The 18,054-nt window shown below is 45.0% G+C and overlaps 1 protein-coding gene across 2 annotated transcripts in view; it reads left to right on the forward strand.

The window, feature by feature from the left end:
• Window positions 1–260: 260 nt before the first annotated feature.
• The window catches only part of LOC135556566 (protein Wnt-7b), a 65,784-nt gene continuing 47,990 nt past the window's right edge, over window positions 261–18,054 (forward strand). The window contains exons 1-3 of one of the 2 annotated variants that reach the window (XM_064989869.1): window positions 261–660; window positions 773–874; window positions 8,809–9,035. In XM_064989869.1, coding sequence (XP_064845941.1) covers window positions 798–874; window positions 8,809–9,035 — 304 coding nt within the window. In that variant the 5' untranslated portion in view covers window positions 261–660; window positions 773–797. Of the gene's footprint in view, window positions 661–772; window positions 875–2,487; window positions 2,871–8,808; window positions 9,036–18,054 lie in introns of those variants that run through there. The other variant, XM_064989868.1, reaches the window with a different exon arrangement.

Raw genomic sequence — 18,054 nt, forward strand, 5'->3', positions numbered from 1 at the left:
TAAAAGTTGTTTTTGTTGCTATACGAATTAAATGCAGAATACTCTTCTACTCACTAGTCACAATGTAAACTGGTGGACTAATCGCTACCATTGATTGGCTACTTGATGGGTAGCCTGGTGGGCAATACCCAAGGTTGCAACCTCAACTAGCCTACAGTATATAAGGCCGTTTCGTTTCGGCTATCTGTGTGTTACTGTACAACAACTGCACGTGTTCAGCTCAACCCCGAAGCCCGTCCCATCCCCTGCATATCCATACCAGTTCAAAGGAGGAGGCGTGGACAGAACTTTTGTTACCTGTATTAGAGTACCTGCAGCTACATGGAAAGAATTTAAGATGTCGTCAAGGGAGAGGAACTGCAACCGATGTGTCACGGCTTCAATACAGACGAGATTCTATTGAAAAAGAGGACATTGCACCGGGTGTAAATGTACCTGGCGCTAGCAAGAACAAGTGAGAATACATAACTTGCCCTACTTTGATACAAAGGACGAAATATAAGAACGCTTCACTCGAGAACTCATCTTTCTCCTCGACCCCTCTCTCTCACTCTCATAAGTGTTTCGTTTTTTAACACGCACGTTTTGGATCAACATCACTCTGCGACTCTCACCTGTGACGCGTTGACAATGGATTTCAGACGGCTAAATATTTCAAAGGTGTTTAGATTTTACATTTTGGAAAACAGAAGTTACAGGCCTATCTGCATCTGGAAAGGTTAGGTATTGTAGTGTTGCCAATGTGAACGTAAGCGTGACCATTTCATTCTAGTGAATGGCCAGTCCCAGAAGCGGTTATGATCATGCACAGACCCCTCCGAAGGTGGAGTTTTTACGTCTTCTTGTGTTTTGGCATCATCTACTTAAGGCTTGGGTAAGTGTAAATGTACTTATTGCAACTGTCAATATGTTTATGTTGCTTTGTTGTGTGTATTATTATTTTAAATATAGCCTACAACACGCTGTACCACATACGGCTATGGATATTCTGAATGCATACAAATGCAGTGTAATTCGGACAGTAATTCGACCAACCTGTCCTTTTGACCTAAATGACATATAACAAACTAACTAAAAAAACTCAGTGTGTTCCGTCCATGTCAGTGGTCAAATAAACCGGACACCCATAGCCATCAGGGACAACTGCTGGACGCGTGCGTAAAAGCTGTCCAATTATTTAGCGGTTTGCAAAAACCCCCAAAGAAGATTAATCCATATTCAATTTTTGTTTTTGTTCATCTGCTCAGAGTCTGGTTGGTCTGTCGCTCTATAGCGATATAATTTGACCCGCTGTCTGTCTCCACCGCTCCGGCTCACTGCTGCATACCTTCATTAATAGCGGCAGCCTGGTTGAGTTGTATTTCCACATTCCACAGCCTAGACTGAGTTTTTACCTGTTTTGCAATAGCTCACCTTGATGCATAAAGAGAGATGATTTATACATGTTCTGTGTTTTCAAAAACAAGAAGAGATGCCATACCTCATAGAGAATAATTATATGCAACCAGTTCATAAAAAATAGTAATAAAACACATCTATTTCAACAGAGGTAATACTTTCAGACTAGTGTTGCTCCTCATACAATAATCCATAGCATGTCATAATATTAAAACAACAGGTGTCATTCCCCACCTCGTTCCATTGCTGTGATCCTTGAGTGAAATTGGCCTAACGGATAACCTCCACAGGTATTCATATCTAAACAGTTCAAATAGGAAAAAATCACTCCAAGTGAAGCGTCACCAGATATCTCATGGTTTCATCAAGCCAAACCAGTTAGCTCATTCCCGCGCCTACTACTCCCTCCATCAGCCTGGGAAAATCTTTCACGATGACCTATTCACACACAATAAGTGGAGTCTGCAGGTGACGAGTGAAAGAAAGCACGTTGGGCTGAAGCGATTGTGCAGACAGAGCCTTTCATTCACCGGGTTTAACGCAAAGATGCACCTTGCGGATCCTGAGTATTAAAACGTCTAATTCTGCAGTGAGACTGTGAGAGCTTGTTGGTATTAACACCTTAATCTGCAGTACTATTTTATAGATAGACTGAAGCCATTAATAACACATCATATCAATTGATAATTTATATACAGTTAGTTATTAGGCTTTTCACAATGTATGTATATTAATTAAATAACGATATGATCACATTCACTTTTTTAACAAGCTTTGGATAAAAATGTTTGCAATACAATTTAATATATTTGCTTTACGCCATTACGCACGGACGTTTTTTTTCCCAACCTGATGATGTGTGTGAATCAGTAGTCCTAAAGATGAAACCGTCAGTGAGTGCGCCAGTGTTTGTTTACTTTGGAGTTTGATTTGATGAATGAAATACAGCTTTCCAGGGTTGCAGCGGATCACTATCACCCTATGGTCCTGTTGTGGCGCAGAAGTGGGCGGATAGCAGTGTCTCTCTGCCCAATGGCAGCCACGACTCTCATGAGAGTGAAGAAAGGCACTTTTCTGCCATCCAAAATCCCTAAAACCATCATCATTCCGGCTCGGAAACCACACTCTGTAACAGCCTCTACCGCTGAGAGATGACAGAGCCAATCTCCGCGCCCGCTGCACACTCACGGCCCTGGGACTGGGAGCTAGGAGCTGCATAGCACCGCCACTCAAGCGAGCACCGCAAACGCTTCGCAGCAAACGGGGAGTCAGCTGTTTGATTTTGGAGCAAAGGGGAACTAAAACGAGCGACATCAAGGAATTAAAAAGGAGTTTATCACATTATTTCGTTTCACTCAATCAGAAAGCGGCCATTTGTTCAATGTCATCATGATCATATTCTCGTCGCGCAGTGTACTGCTATCAGTCTACTATCCACAGATCTTCCTCATCCTTACGAGTGGGAGCTACCTGTAAGTTGACCCAATCAACGGGCCCCTTAGTTAGCTCACTTGTGTGCTTTTGTGTTCAAATACATACTGAGTAGGCCTATATGAATTTCATTTTCGAGATACTTGTTGGATAATTCTGTTGTTAAAGCTCTCTCGGAAAGATTGGCGCAGGTTGTTGGTTAAGGTATGGCTGTTTGCTTCCACAGTGTACGTCCCTACTAAAAACGGGTTGAATATAGAACATACAACATCGTTGAATATAGAACAAGTCATTTAAGACAACTAGGGTATATCAAAATGAAGATTCAACATTATTTCGATGTCAGCTCATTTCTGCTTGGGTGTGCATTTTACGTACCGAATTTGATAGAATATTGGGTATTTCCAGACATTCGATTGTGTTCTAAAGACTTTACCGTTTAAAATGACAAAATTATATTCAAAATCTATTCGTTATCAAAGCATACATGTATGCTTCAGGTAGCTGGGGAATCCCTCCGGTCCACGTGGTAAATAACGGATCGAGTTTTACGTCGATGTCAATTACCCGAAGTCCTATTTTCTGGGCAGGTTGTAACACAGGACTTGCTTCTGATGAGGTAATATAAATACTTTTTTTGTTAGGTCTATTTCTTCTTCTTAAAGACCCAAATCCTCCTTACAACATTGTAATGACGGTTGGACACGGTTTCATTTGGCCACAGAGTGGCAGAGATGTTCAAGACAATTAAATGGAGAGAGAACATTATTTCATTTTTCCCCCTATGTTAGCAAACCCCGAAGGTATGTATAGCTTTTACGCATGCATTGGATTAGTACCTGTCACAGATGTGGATATGGATTCGGATGTATGCATTACATCACCATGGTTTTATGCAGATCTACCAAGGTATAATTTAAAGCCACATGTGGAAAAGTGCCTGTAAAACATCGGTCTCTGACATGTATGCACGTGATTGACACTAGTCATAATACCTGCGTCATTGAATCAGTTGCTCTCGCAAGATAACGTTTTATTTTCGGTTTAAAAATAATTACTGAACCATACGTTGAATCCATCCTGGAGACCCCAAACGTGATGTTACTGGAGACCCCAAACTCGATGTTACTGGAGACCCCAAACTTGATGTTAAAATATATGTGGTTCATGGTTGCAGTTAAAAGTGGCTATGCCTATGTTTAGTATGGATTTGCACATTATAAACTACATACCATTGTTTGAATTTATAATTTAAACATGCTTAGTTACAGTACAGAAAATGAAATAGGTTTTAGGGATGAGGATGTTTTTAAAGGGGGAAAAGAAAAGAGAGGATTGTGATCCCCATCCTCCAAGGTGCTCCTTTCTCTCCCATTACATGTGCAAATAATGTTTATATGTGTTATATGTGTAACTCACATTGACATTTGGTGAACTGCATGGGTGGCAAATAACTCATCCACACACAGAGGGATTAGTCAGAGTACGCTATAATTCAATTCAATAATATTCAATTAAGGTCAATCACACATTTAAAGTTGCGTTTATTGCACCACGTCACCAAATAGGAACAGTATGTCGTTTTTCAACGGGGAACTTTAGAAATACGTTTTTACCATATTAAACCCTAATAAAATCAACGTGGAATAAGACATGAAAACGAGCTCCTTTGCTGTTCTACTTATTTATCTTGCCTTCAAAAAAGCCTACATATATTACACACGTTTTAAAAGCTTTTCATTAGAGAACTATTTGTTTTTACTTAAGGTAAATATTATTAATTGATATCGTAAATTTTCACAAAACAGGTTTATTTTGTTTCACAATTGATATTCCAGCAATTTGCCACTGGAGCACTTTGTGTCTGACATCTTATTTCTCAGTGAGACCTGTGAGCTTAATGCTGTGTCATATCAAAGGCTTTCTCTCTGATGGAATAGGTGTGTGTGTGTGTTGGTGTGTGTAGCCCCATCCAACCCACCACTTTATAATGGAAGGTTTGTGGGAAGGTTATTTTGCCTGCACAATAATACACTGTGGGAATCACTGGATTTGCTATAGTTAACATCCCTACATAGCCTACTGTACATTTCTGGTAGCAGAATTGTTTCTATAATGAACAAAAATATGAACGCAACATGCAACAATTTCAACAATTTTACTGAGTTACAGTTCATATAAAGAAATCAGTCAATTTAAATAAATGCATTAGGCCCTAATCTATGGATTTCACATGACAGGGCATAGGCCCACCCACTAGGGAGCCAGGCCCAGCCAATCAGAAATATTTTTTTGCCACAAAAGGACTTTATTACATAAATACTCCTCAGTTTCATCAGCTGTCCGGGTGGCTGATCTCAGATGATGCAGAGGTCCAGGGACAGCGTGGTTACACGTGGTCTGAGGTTGTGAGGCCAGTTGGACGTGCTGAAATAATGATCTAAAATGACGTTGGAGGCGCTTATGGTAAAGAAATTAACTTTCAATTCTCTGGCAACAGCTCTGGTGGACATTCCTGCAGTCAGCATGCCAATTTTTGAGTGGCCTTTTATTGTCCCCATGCAGCACAAGGTGCACCTGTGTAATTATCATGCTGTTTAATCATCGTCTTGACATACCACACCTGTCAGGTGGTTAGATTATCTTGGCAAAGGAGAAATACTCACTAACAGGGATGTAAACAAATTTGTACACAAAATTTGAGACTAATAAGCTTTTGTGCTTTTGGAAAATTTCAGAGATTTTTTTTTCACTCATTAAACACGGGACCAACACTTTACATGTTGCGTTTATACAGCATTTTTGTTTAGTATATATTGTAGATCTTTTTTCCTTAAAAACATTTACCAACAGTACTTACACTTTCAACATGAAGACCGGATAACACATTTTTGGTTAGCACATTCTTTGGTTAACACATATTCACAATATCTAATTTGAGCAGGCAATGGGGCTCCTAGCTGTGTCTATTGCAGTGCTCTCTGTCGCAAACTGCTACTGTGCACACAGAGTTGTCACTAAGCAAACAGAATCGCATTTGTGCACTTTGATGATGCAGGGATTTAACAGCTTAACTGAGGAACGCTCTGTTTTGCATTGTCTGCTGCTTTTGCAAGCCCATGTTAGACAGTGATACTGGGAATTGGCAGCTGGAAATGGCAAGGATACTATTACCCAGGAGAATAATGGCAATGTCATTAAGCTCCTCATAATCACTTTCATAGTCAGTGAGGTGCACAGTGACTCCTTGCTGACCGAGACGCGACACACAGGTATTACTGTTATTATTGTTGTTATAGGATATTTGGGATCTATGTCTGCCAAACTCTTTTGTTCTCCTGACTGTGTCACGTGATGTAATCCAGAGCATCGGTTTACCTTGCTAGAGCTTCAGTTACAGTGCACCTGACCTCATAAACATTTGTTATTTTATTTTTTAATGTATTTTACCTTTATTTTCCTAGGCAAGTCAGTTAAGAACAAATTCTTATTTTCAATGACGGCTTAAGAACAGTGAGTTAACTGCCTGTTCAGGGGCAGAACGACAGATTTGTACCTTGTCAGCTCGGGGATTCGAACTTGCAACCTTTTAGTCCAACGCTCTAACCACTAGGCTACCCTGCTGCATTAGCATAATGCAGTATATGATTCCATCATACATTTAAACCACAAACTCCATGGGGGTTATTTTACAGTAGAGAAGGTTGGTGGAGTATTTGGATGGTTTTGTTTGGTAGACATCAAGGAACAGCAGGTTTGAGAGGTATGCAGAGTTATTTTAGTGCTCTGTGCTTCACAAATGATTTGCTTTATATCTCAATTTCAGTTTTGGATGGATATGAAGCTGAGATTTTGAATGACATTTGAGAGATTTCTAATGGCATTTGCCAGACTTTGATTATGCACCTGATTTCTTTATGCCTGCATGGTGATTATGTTATCTTTGCAAAGATCAAAGCATGGGTGAGGTTAATTTGTCATATGGTTTTGGATATGAAAAACAGAGAGGTATATGTTGCTTAGGATGCACAGCAGTTTTGAAGCAAGCAGGGATGTCTGAATCATCTCTTTTGAACTAATGAAATCCTTTGCAGTTCATTTGAGTTCACTGGGCTTAAATGTTTGAATCTTTAAGAATTTTAAACAACTTTTGCAACTGAAGCTTACCCACAACACATCCATAGTACGTCCTCTAGTGCAGATTAAGTACCAAAGATCCTGAATTAGACAGAAGTATTTCTTGTTGCCAGAGATGACTGGTTGCCGTTATGGTTTAATTTCAACATGTCATGTAGTTTTACATTCAAGGTTTATTTTTTATCTGGAGAGAGCCAAACAATTAAGATGAACATGGTTGGCCATAACCAATTTACAATCAATATTCATCCACTCTTTGGGTTGTTTGAGTCATAGGGGCAGTATGGTTTTGTTCCATAATTGTTTTGAAGGGGAATCCACAAAATGCACTCTCCCCCACTCTCCTCTCTCCCATTTCTCTCTTCTCTCTCTCTCTCCTCTCTCTCCCCTTTCTCTCTTCTCCCCCAATCTCCTCTCTCCCATTTCTCTCTTCTCTCCCTCTCTCCTCTCTCTCCCCTTTCTCTCTTCTCCCCCTCTCTCTCCCCCCTTTCTCTGTTCTCTCCCTCTCTCCCCTTTCTTTCTCATCTCTCTCCCCTTTCTCTCTTTTCTCTCCCCCCTTTCTCTCTTCTTTCCATATCTCTTCTCTCCCCTTTCTCTCTTCTCTCCCTCTCTCCCCTTTCTCTCTTCTCTCCCTCTCTCCCCTTTCTCTCTTCTCTCCCCCTTTCTCTCTTCTCTCCCTCTCCTCTCTCTCCCCTTTCTCTCTTTTGTCTCCCCCCTTCTCTCCCCTTTCTCTCTTTTCACCCCCCCTCTCTCTGTCTCTACCCCTACTGTCGTTTTTCGCTGACACACAACTTGCCTGCATCAGCCTGCCCTGCTTGTGGTAAAGCCCTTGAAGGCCTACGTCAGACATCAAAGCTGGCATTCGTCTTCATGCTCTTTTACGGCTCCTACTGACATGTTTGAAAGGCATGTATCTGCAGGGTTTGGATGGCTATAAACACTCTGATAGAGAAATAACCCCATTTGTTTAGCCGTCTGTTTTCTGGTACATGACTGTTCCAAACCCATCCAACATGTGTCAGGAACAGGGATGATATTAAGTCCCAAGGCGGTGATCAGAGGTGCTACAGATCAGCCTCTGAGGAGCAGAAGCTCCAAGGTGTCATGTCATGGGTTAAATGGCTGCTTGATCTAGGGTTAACCCTCGAGGACTTGCACCTCATTGGGCTTGCAGAGAGGCTGGTGTCGGAAACCTTGCTATTAGCCAGGCATACTGTAGCATAGCTATCAAAATGTGGATAAAGGAAAGAAATCTCACACAGGAAATATATTTATCGGCGGTGCAGTACACTGCATGCATGCTTTAAACAGATCAATCTCAAATTCGTCGGGATAACATAGTTGTGTGTGACGTCTTGGTTGAGAAGCCCAGTTACAAATTGAAGGCACGGTTGTGCCGGTGCAAGGCTTGTTCAGCTCCCTCATCCCTGGAAACAATTCTAGCCATGTTACCTAACAATTAACGCAAAACTCCCAACTCATTTCTCTACGATCACGAGCCAAACCAATGCGAAGAGGTATTGTCAGTAAGAAAATAAACACAATATCATTTTCTGCCTTGAATCTGTTTTACAATCATATGCAGAATCAGATATTGGTTTCAGATGCTCTCTTTGCTATCTCACCTCTAATCCATTAAAATGTAATATTTTTTGTAAAACAGCACTGAGTAATTAAGGAATGCTCATCAAGGCTTCGGTTTAATTTATTCCTGACTGACTGTGTGTGTGTGTGTGTGTGTGTGTGTGTGTGTGTGTGTGTGTGTGTGTGTGTGTGTGTGTGTGTGTGTGTGTGTGTGTGCGTGTGTGCGTGCGTGTGTGTGTGTTACCTCCCGATCCATAGGGCCCTGTCTTCTGTGGTGGCATTGGGTGCCAACATCATCTGCAACAAGATCCCTGGGCTGGCCCCTCGTCAGAGGGCCATCTGCCAGAGCCGCCCGGATGCCATCATCGTGGTGGGGGAGGGCGCCCAGCTGGGCATCAATGAGTGTCAGTACCAGTTCCGCTACGGCCGCTGGAATTGCTCCGCCCTGGGGGAAAGGACTGTCTTTGGACAGGAGCTGCGAGTAGGTCAGTCTGGGCACCTTGGGCCTGTCTCAAGGCTGGGGAGGATTTGGCTTTGAAGGGGGAGATCATTGTCTGCTGCACTAAGGTCTGACGCTGTAATTTCCTCAACTCAGAAAGACATATATGCCAGATTTAGATTCAGAGTGTTTCATTGTCACATGGACAGGTCTGATTGCAGGGTACAGTGAAAATCTTAGGCGCCGAGCTCCAACATGCAGGACTGAGTGGAATGAAAGAATGAAAATGGTAATAAAAAACAACAACAATAGAAACAGAAATCATAACTGTAGCAGTGATGAATAAATACATGTCCATTGGAGTTGAGGGGGGGGGGGTGACAATAGGGGGAGCAGCATGACCATTGGGGGGGTGTGGGGACCATTTGAGATAAAAACAATACCAATTATAATAAAACAAAAATAAGTTTGCTACATTTGTGGGGAGGCATGAGGCTGACATTTTAAGAGTTGCTTCAAATCTTATTTGCAGGGAGGACTGGGTTGCAATCAGGGTGGGAAATTAACACCAGCCACCAGCCAAATGTTTGTAGATTTTGGCATTGGCTGGTAGAATGTCTATTCTTACCAGCCACATTGGAGGGGGGTCACACAGAGCATTTGGGAGTGTCATCTCAATGCTACAGTGGTGAAAGCGGGATGGGGTACAGTTTTTTCTGTTATTTATCTGGTAAACAAATTGAGTGGCTGGTAAAATTAGAGCATCCACCAGTGACTGGTGGACCAAAGAGGACATTTCCCACCCTGATTGCAATGGTAGTCATCGGTCATTGAAGCTGTGATTGAAAACATGTTACATTTTAATGGCAGCCTTCTCTAAATGGTAGCCTTCCCTAAATGGTAGCCTTAGAGTGGAACTCAATACACTACTAAGCCCCGACCCCTGTAGCCTTGTGAAAAATGGCTCTTCACACGCCATACCCAAGCTGTACACGTCAGAGTCAAACTTTAACCAACTGAGCACAACTCTATTGTATAACCATACATATTGTCAATGGTTGCTCAAGACGTTCATTATGTTACCATTCCAACATATTCCAGTCCGGTGTATCCTCATCTCAATTAACACTGTTACTTTTCTGCAGCATGGCTTGGTTTCTGTTGATGTAAGAGTAAGATTTGCATTGAACTTCTGGTTAAAAGTATGCCGTACATTGCTGGCTGTACCAAAGTTATGGAAAGGTTACCAGAAGCACTAAAGTCTAATGGGGAAAAAGTATGGTGGAAAAATGATATAGCAAATGAGGAGACAACCAATGGTATTATTGTAGAGAACGTTGTTGAACCAAAATACTGTAGATGGCCACATCTGTTGTTCATCTTAGGAAACTGGTTGTGTCCATTGCTTGGTTCGTGTGTGTGTGTGTGTGTGTTTTCATACAGTCAGAACAAGCTACAAACAGACAAACATTTACATTTACATGTACGGTGTTTTCGTTGGAAATGCCATTCTGCAGAGCTCTTCTGCGTGGCCTTTTTTTTACAAGGACTTTTATACATTTCCTTTCATTTAGAAATGTTTTGTTGCTGTTAAAGTGCGGTTTGACTATGCATTTAATCCAATAGCTCTGTTAACAATCACTGCTATTTAAGAGCGGCTGACTTAGCTCCAGCCCCTCTAAAAGCATTTTTCTTTGTTGTAATTCTGGCGCTTTGGTAATGGATCTCGTCTTATTTCTTTCTGTTTTCAGCATCTCTTTTGCACGTCTTTTTCATCTTGTCTTTTTTGCAAAGCTTCAGAGAGACGTGAAGTGAACAGCACCGCAGGGTACGCCTTGCTTATCACTGAGAACATGATCAGGCTCCTGCATGTCTCTGATTACTGGATCTTCTTTTCTTTAGTCCCTGAACAACTATGCTGCTTATGTTTTTAGACAATTTGCATGACTTCTTCTTCTTATTTTACTCATGAACCCGGCCACATCTATGGTCAAAGCCTTAACTCAGTCAGGCATGTACTTTAACTTTAGAGGGATGTTTCCCTCTCTCCTATACGCTGAGAGAGACAGAGAGAGAGGGGGAGAGAGAGAGAGACAGAGAGAGAGGGAGAGAGAGAGAGAGATAGAGAGAGATAGAGTCCATGTTCTCTACAGTACTGCCATACTGTCCTCTATGATAATCTGTGGCAGTGAAACCAGGGATGTTACACTACACTCTCTCAGAACTGGAGCCAGACCATGGGTACTGGTACTGTACAGTATGACTCACACTGGTTAGTGATTGGCTGCTACCAGGGTCTCCATGGGCGAATTACCTGTGAGGTCACCTGCTCCAGTTCTGTAGGTAGAAAGGTCATTGGATGGCCATTCAGTCAGTATTCAGCTTAGGGTTTTCATGTCCCTTACTAGGTCATCATGGGACACCACATCAACCAGCACTGCTGCATGTCAACTTCCACTTCTAAAAGTGGCCCTATTTAGTGGTTTCCGTAAACACCTTATTGTCAATCTGCCATTGGGTTTTTCAATGCTGCTTGTTTTTGATACTAATTTGATATTTACAATTAGTGAACATTGAGAGTAGCCGTGCTCTCTAATTCTGTTGTATTTATGACAGTACTGTTGTTCAGTGTGGAATACACCTCCTTAGTAGACAAACATTCCAATCCTTTTCCTTCTCCTCCCACTAATCAACTCCTAGGAAACGATCCCTGTTCTGCTCCTGCTGAAGTTTTTCATTCAAATCCCCAAATTATGAACACGAAACATTTCCTCTCCTCAATGATCCAGTCTTCATTTTGGATCAGGGGAGATGCCGTCGTTTTCTGAAGAGTTAAAGATCAGGGAACCACAAACCTAATGCTTTCTCTCTGCGCTGCTTGCACTGGGATGGAGTCGGTCAGTTTGGCCGGGTTCCGTGGTATTACATTCGCCTTCCAAGAAAGCACACATTAATAGCTGGGTTATTGAGAATTACAGAACCCCAAATATCTTGATTCAAGGAAAGATTCTGTTTCAGAAAAGGCCAGTAATTTGATATTTATTTCTGTGTTATACTGTAAATATAGATCCTTTCGAGAAAAAGGGTGCTGTTGGCTAACGCCGCGCTCCTCAACACTGGCAGTTCTGTTCCATGGGACTTTAAAGGATGGATGGAAACATGCTCATTACGGCCATGTCCTTCAACAGTTCCTCTATTGTGCGAAGAGTCATTGGCTCTCCTGTTATGTTCTAAATGACACGTTGGAGAACAAGGCCATAAACACTGAAACCTGGGTATTAAAATATGTTTGTGTTTCCTCCAATGGACACAGAAGATTTAGCAATCTCACTCACTCACGTTGTAGTATGCCACAGCACAATGACATTGGCACCCTCTGACAGTTGAGCCAATAAAATATGGAGTGAATTATCCTGTGCTAACAGAAGTGGGTGTTATTGAACGGTATATTTCCCTCAGTTAATAACGCAATTGAAGTCAGATCCATCATCAAGGCAGGGAGGGGCCTTGATAGTCAAAGCAAATTGACGCAGTAGGGTTGGACAGAGACATGGAAAAAGCCAGGATAAATGGCAAGAGAGTGATACTCAGCAGCAATTTTCTGATACAGTAAGAATAGTAGGGATGAATGGTGGGTTGTTTCCTGTGGGAAGTCAACACATTGTCAGTTTTAACACTGCTGTCTACTTTGGCCTGTTGCTGGTCAGTTAAGATTATATATATATTTTTTATTTTATATTTTACCCCTTTTTCTCCCCAATTTCGTGGTATCCAATTGTTGTAGTAGCTACTATCTTGTCTCATCGCTACAACTCCCGTACGGGCTCGGGAGAGACGAAGGTTGAAAGCCATGCGTCCTCCGATACACAACCCAACCTAGCCGCACTGCTTCTTAACACAGCGAGCATCCAACCTGGAAGCCAGCCGCACCAATGTGTCGGAGGAAACACCGTGCACCTGGCAACCTTGGTTAGCGCGCACTGAGCCCGGCCCGCCACAGGAGTCGCTGGTGCGCGATGAGACAAGGATATCCCTACCGGCCAAACCCTTCCTAACCTGGACGACGCTAGGCCAATTGTGCGTTGCCCCACGGACCTCCCGGTCGTGAACGGTTATGACAGAGCCTGGGCGCGAACCCAGAGTCTCTGGTAGTACAGCGCCCTTAACCACTGCGCCACCTGGGAGGCCCCAGTTAGGATTATTAATGGCATCTTCAATTGGTATTAGTTGATGTTAACCTCTCTGGGATATGTGGGACGCTAGTCCACCTGGCCAAAAGCTAGGGAAAATGCAGAGCGCCAAATTCAAATAAATTACTATAAAAATCAAACATTCATTAAATCACACATGCAAATTAAAGCTACACTTGTTGTGAATCCAGCTAAAAAAATCCAGCTTCAAAAAGGCTTTTTGGCGACAGCAAACGATGCGATTATCTGAGGATAGCACCTCCGTAAACAAAGAGAGAAACCATATTTCAACCCTGCAGGTGCGACACAAAACGCAGAAATAAAAATATAATGCATGCCTTACCTTTGACGAGATTATTTTGTTGGCACTCCAATATGTCCCATAAACATCACAAATGTTCCTTTTGTTTGATTAATTCCGTCGATATATATCCGAAATGTCCATTTATTTGGCGCGTTTGATCCTGAAAAACACCGGTTCCAACTTGCTCAATGTGACTACAAAATATCTCAAAGGTTACCTGCAAACTTTGCCAAAACAATTCAAACTACTTTTGTAATACAACTTTAGGTATTTTTTAATAAATAATCGATAAAATTGAAGACGGGATGATCTGTGTTCAATACAGGAAGAAAACAAACTGAAGCATGCTTTCTGGTCACGCGCCTGTATCTAACAGTACACTTCAAGTGACTCTCGTTCAAGATGGCCGTACTTCTTCATTACACAAAGGAATAACCTCAACCAATTTCTAAAGACTGTTGACATCCAGTGGAAGCGATAGGAACTGCAAGAAGGTCCCTTAGAAATCTGGAATCCCAATGAAATGTCATTGAAAAGAGAGTGACCTCAAAACAAAACTAAATCTGAATGGTTTGTCCTCGGGGTTTCGCCTGCTAAATAAGTTCTGCTATACTCACAGACATGATTCAAACCGTTTTAGAAACTTCAGAGTGTTTGCTATCCAAATCCAATAATAATATGCATATCTTATCTTCCGGGGATGAGTAGCAGGCAGTTGAACTTGGGCATGGATTTCATCCAGACGTGAAAATACTGCCCCCTGTAAGTTAAAAGAACCATGTCGTTATTTTATGTGAAATAGTAGATTGTAGGGAGCACCAGGGAAGTCCTAAGCCCCTGAGCCTGAGCACCTTCAGATTGAACAGCCTCAGCCTGAACAGAAGAGCAGAGCGCTTGATGTTAGCGATTATAGTATGAAAGCAGAAACCTTTCAACGGCTACACTCAGCATCAAAGGCACATGTAGGCTCCGTCATTTAACTGCCTTGCCCTGGTTACTTTCTATTTAACATTCCAACCAGTTTGTCACCATAGGGATTCATGCTTTTCATCTCAAAGAGGTTCATATTGTGCTCAATTATGAAATATTGCAAAAGTTAAATCACTCCAGCCCCTGGCTCAGTCAGTCCTCCCCCTGGCTCAATCACTCTGACCCCTGGCCCAATCACTCTGTCCCCTGGCTCAATCACTCTGTCCCCTGGCCCAATCACTCTGACCCCTGGCTCAATCACTCTGTCCCCTGGCTCAATCACTCTGTCCCCTGGCTCAATCAGTCTGTCCCCTAGCTCAATCACTCTGTCCGCTGGCTCAATCACTCTGTCCCCTGGCTCAATCACTCTGTCCCCTGGCTCAATCACTCTGTCCCCTGGCTCAATTAGTCTGTCCGCTGGCTCAATCACTCTGTCCCCTGGCTCAATCACTCTGTCCCCTGGCTCAATCAGTCTGGCCCCTGGCTCAATCCCTCTGTCCCCTGGCTCAATCACTCTGTCCCATGGCTCAATCAGTCTGGCCCCTGTTTCAATCACTCTGTCCCCTGGCTCAATCAGTCTGTCCCCTGGCTCAATCAGTGAGTTGAGTTATAGCGCTGAGCCTGACATTGCGTTGCACCAGACAGACAGACAGACAGACAGACAGACAGGCAGGCAGGCAGGCAGGCAGGCAGGCAGGCAGGCATGCTGTGAGTTGAGTTATAGAGCTGAGCCTGACTCCATGAGTACAGCTCTGGAGAGAGGCACTCCAAGGCACGAACAGGTAGGGGGCGAACGGACTGCAAGAGAAATGCCGACCAGCTCCAAACTGCCTGGTTACCAAGCAAACGAGAGGTCCAGTGCTTTAGGAAGAGGCGAAAACAAACAGGGGTGGAATGTGGAAGCTGGTGGGGGGTGGTTCCATCTCTATTTCCTCTCCCCTTGGCCCATAGCAAACAGTATCATCTCCCCAAGGAAGCTCTGTCTCACTCCCGCACAGCACGGGGGGTGGGCTGAGAGGTGTAGACGGGGTGGGCTGAGAGGTGTAGACAGGGTGGGCTGAGAGGTGTAGACAGGGTGGGCTGAGAGGTGTAGACGTGGTGGGCTGAGAGGTGTAGACAGGGTGGGCTGAGAGGTGTAGACGTGGTGGGCTGAGAGGTGTAGACGGGGTGGGCTGAGAGGTGTAGACGGGGTGGGCTGAGAGGTGCAGACGGGGTGGGCTGAGAGGTGTAGACGGGGTGGGCTGAGAGGTGTAGACAGGGTGGGCTGAGAGGTGTACAGTAGACAGGGTGGGCTGAGAGGTGTAGACAGGGTGGGCTGAGAGGTGTAGACGGGGTGGGCTGAGAGGTGTACAGTAGACAGGGTGGGCTGAGAGGTGTAGACAGGGTGGGCTGAGAGGTGTAGACGGGGTGGGCTGAGAGGTGTACAGTAGACAGGGTGGGCTGAGAGGTGTAGACGTGGTGGGCTGAGAGGTGTACAGTAGACAGGGTGGGCTGAGAGGTGTAGACAGGGTGGGCTGAGAGGTGTAGATGGGGTGGGCTGAGAGGTGTACAGTAGACAGGGTGGGCTGAGAGGTGTAGACAGGGTGGGCTGAGAGGTGTAGATGGGGTGGGCTGAGAGGTGTACAGTAGACAGGGTGGGCTGAGAGGTGTACAGTAGACAGGGTGGGCTGAGAGGTGTACAGTAGACAGGGTGGGCTGAGAGGTGTACAGTAGACAGGGTGGGCTGAGAGGTGTAGACGGGGTGGGCTGAGAGGTGTACAGTAGACAGGGTGGGCTGAGAGGTGTAGACGGGGTGGGCTGAGAGGTGTAGACAGGGTGGACTGAGAGGTGTAGACAGGGTGGGCTGAGAGGTGTAGACGGGGTGGGCTGAGAGGTGTACAGTAGACAGGGTGGGCTGAGAGGTGTAGACGGGGTGGGCTGAGAGGTGTAGACGGGGTGGGCTGAGAGGTGCAGACGGGGTGGGCTGAGAGGTGTAGACGGGGTGGGCTGAGAGGTGTACAGTAGACAGGGTGGGCTGAGAGGTGTAGACGGGGTGGGCTGAGAGGTGTACAGTAGACAGGGTGGGCTGAGAGGTGTAGACGGGGTGGGCTGAGAGGTGTAGACAGGGTGGACTGAGAGGTGTAGACAGGGTGGGCTGAGAGGTGTAGACGGGGTGGGCTGAGAGGTGTACAGTAGACAGGGTGGGCTGAGAGGTGTAGACGGGGTGGGCTGAGAGGTGTAGACGGGGTGGGCTGAGAGGTGTACAGTAGACAGGGTGGGCTGAGAGGTGTACAGTAGACAGGGTGGGCTGAGAGGTGCAGACGGGGTGGGCTGAGAGGTGTAGACAGGGTGGGCTGAGAGGTGTAGACGGGGTGGGCTGAGAGGTGTAGACGGGGTGGGCTGAGAGGTGTACAGTAGACAGGGTGGGCTGAGAGGTGTAGACAGGGTGGGCTGAGAGGTGTAGACGGGGTGGGCTGAGAGGTGTAGACGGGGTGGGCTGAGAGGTGTACAGTAGACAGGGTGGGCTGAGAGGTGCAGACGGGGTGGGCTGAGAGGTGTAGACGGGGTGGGCTGAGAGGTGTACAGTAGACAGGGTGGGCTGAGAGGTGCAGACGGGGTGGGCTGAGAGGTGTAGACGGGGTGGGCTGAGAGGTGTACAGTAGACAGGGTGGGCTGAGAGGTGTACAGTAGACAGGGTGGGCTGTGAGGTGCAGACGGGGTGGGCTGAGAGGTGTAGACGGGGTGGGCTGAGAGGTGTAGACAGGGTGGGCTGAGAGGTGTAGACGGGGTGGGCTGAGAGGTGTACAGTAGACGGGGTGGGCTGAGAGGTGTAGACGGGGTGGGCTGAGAGGTGTACAGTAGACAGGGTGGGCTGAGAGGTGCAGACGGGGTGGGCTGAGAGGTGTAGACGGGGTGGGCTGAGAGGTGTAGACAGGGTGGGCTGAGAGGTGTAGACGGGGTGGGCTGAGAGGTGTACAGTAGACAGGGTGGGCTGAGAGGTGTACAGTAGACAGGGTGGACTGAGAGGTGTAGACAGGGTGGGCTGCGAGGTGTAGACGGGGTGGGCTGAGAGGTGTAGACAGGGTGGGCTAGATAGAGGTATAGATGGGGAGGGGTTCAGAAGGGGAGGATCGGGGTGCAGGGTTGCCGGGGTAGGCCGAGCCAAACAGACGTCTAGCCAGATAAATGATGAGCAAGTCAGCAGGTTCATTGAAAGCCACTTGAGTGGAACATTCTAGATCAGTAGCTGAAGATGGAAACTACTACGCCCCTAAACAGACCAGCTCCCCCGCCCCGACCCGGATCAGACAAGGTCACTGTCAATAGATCACATCGCTCCATAAGTCACGGTGATTAGAGTGTGTTTTTATCTCTGTTTAGAAGTGGGCTGCACAGAGGAAGGTGAATCATGTTTTGGCATTGTGTTGGAGGAGAGTTTGACTTATACAGGTCACTCCAAAGTAATATCTGTGATTTATAGTGCTGAGGGATTAATCAAAATTCTGGTTATTTTTTATTTATTTTTAGCAATGAATTGACCCAAGTTAGTTCCATTATTTGAATTCCTTTTCGTTCTTTTTTTCTTCTGTGAGCTCAATAAGCAACATTCCTCAGATTCTCTA

This window comes from Oncorhynchus masou, chromosome 15 (genome assembly GCF_036934945.1).
Source record: "Oncorhynchus masou masou isolate Uvic2021 chromosome 15, UVic_Omas_1.1, whole genome shotgun sequence".
NCBI lineage: Eukaryota > Metazoa > Chordata > Actinopteri > Salmoniformes > Salmonidae > Oncorhynchus > Oncorhynchus masou.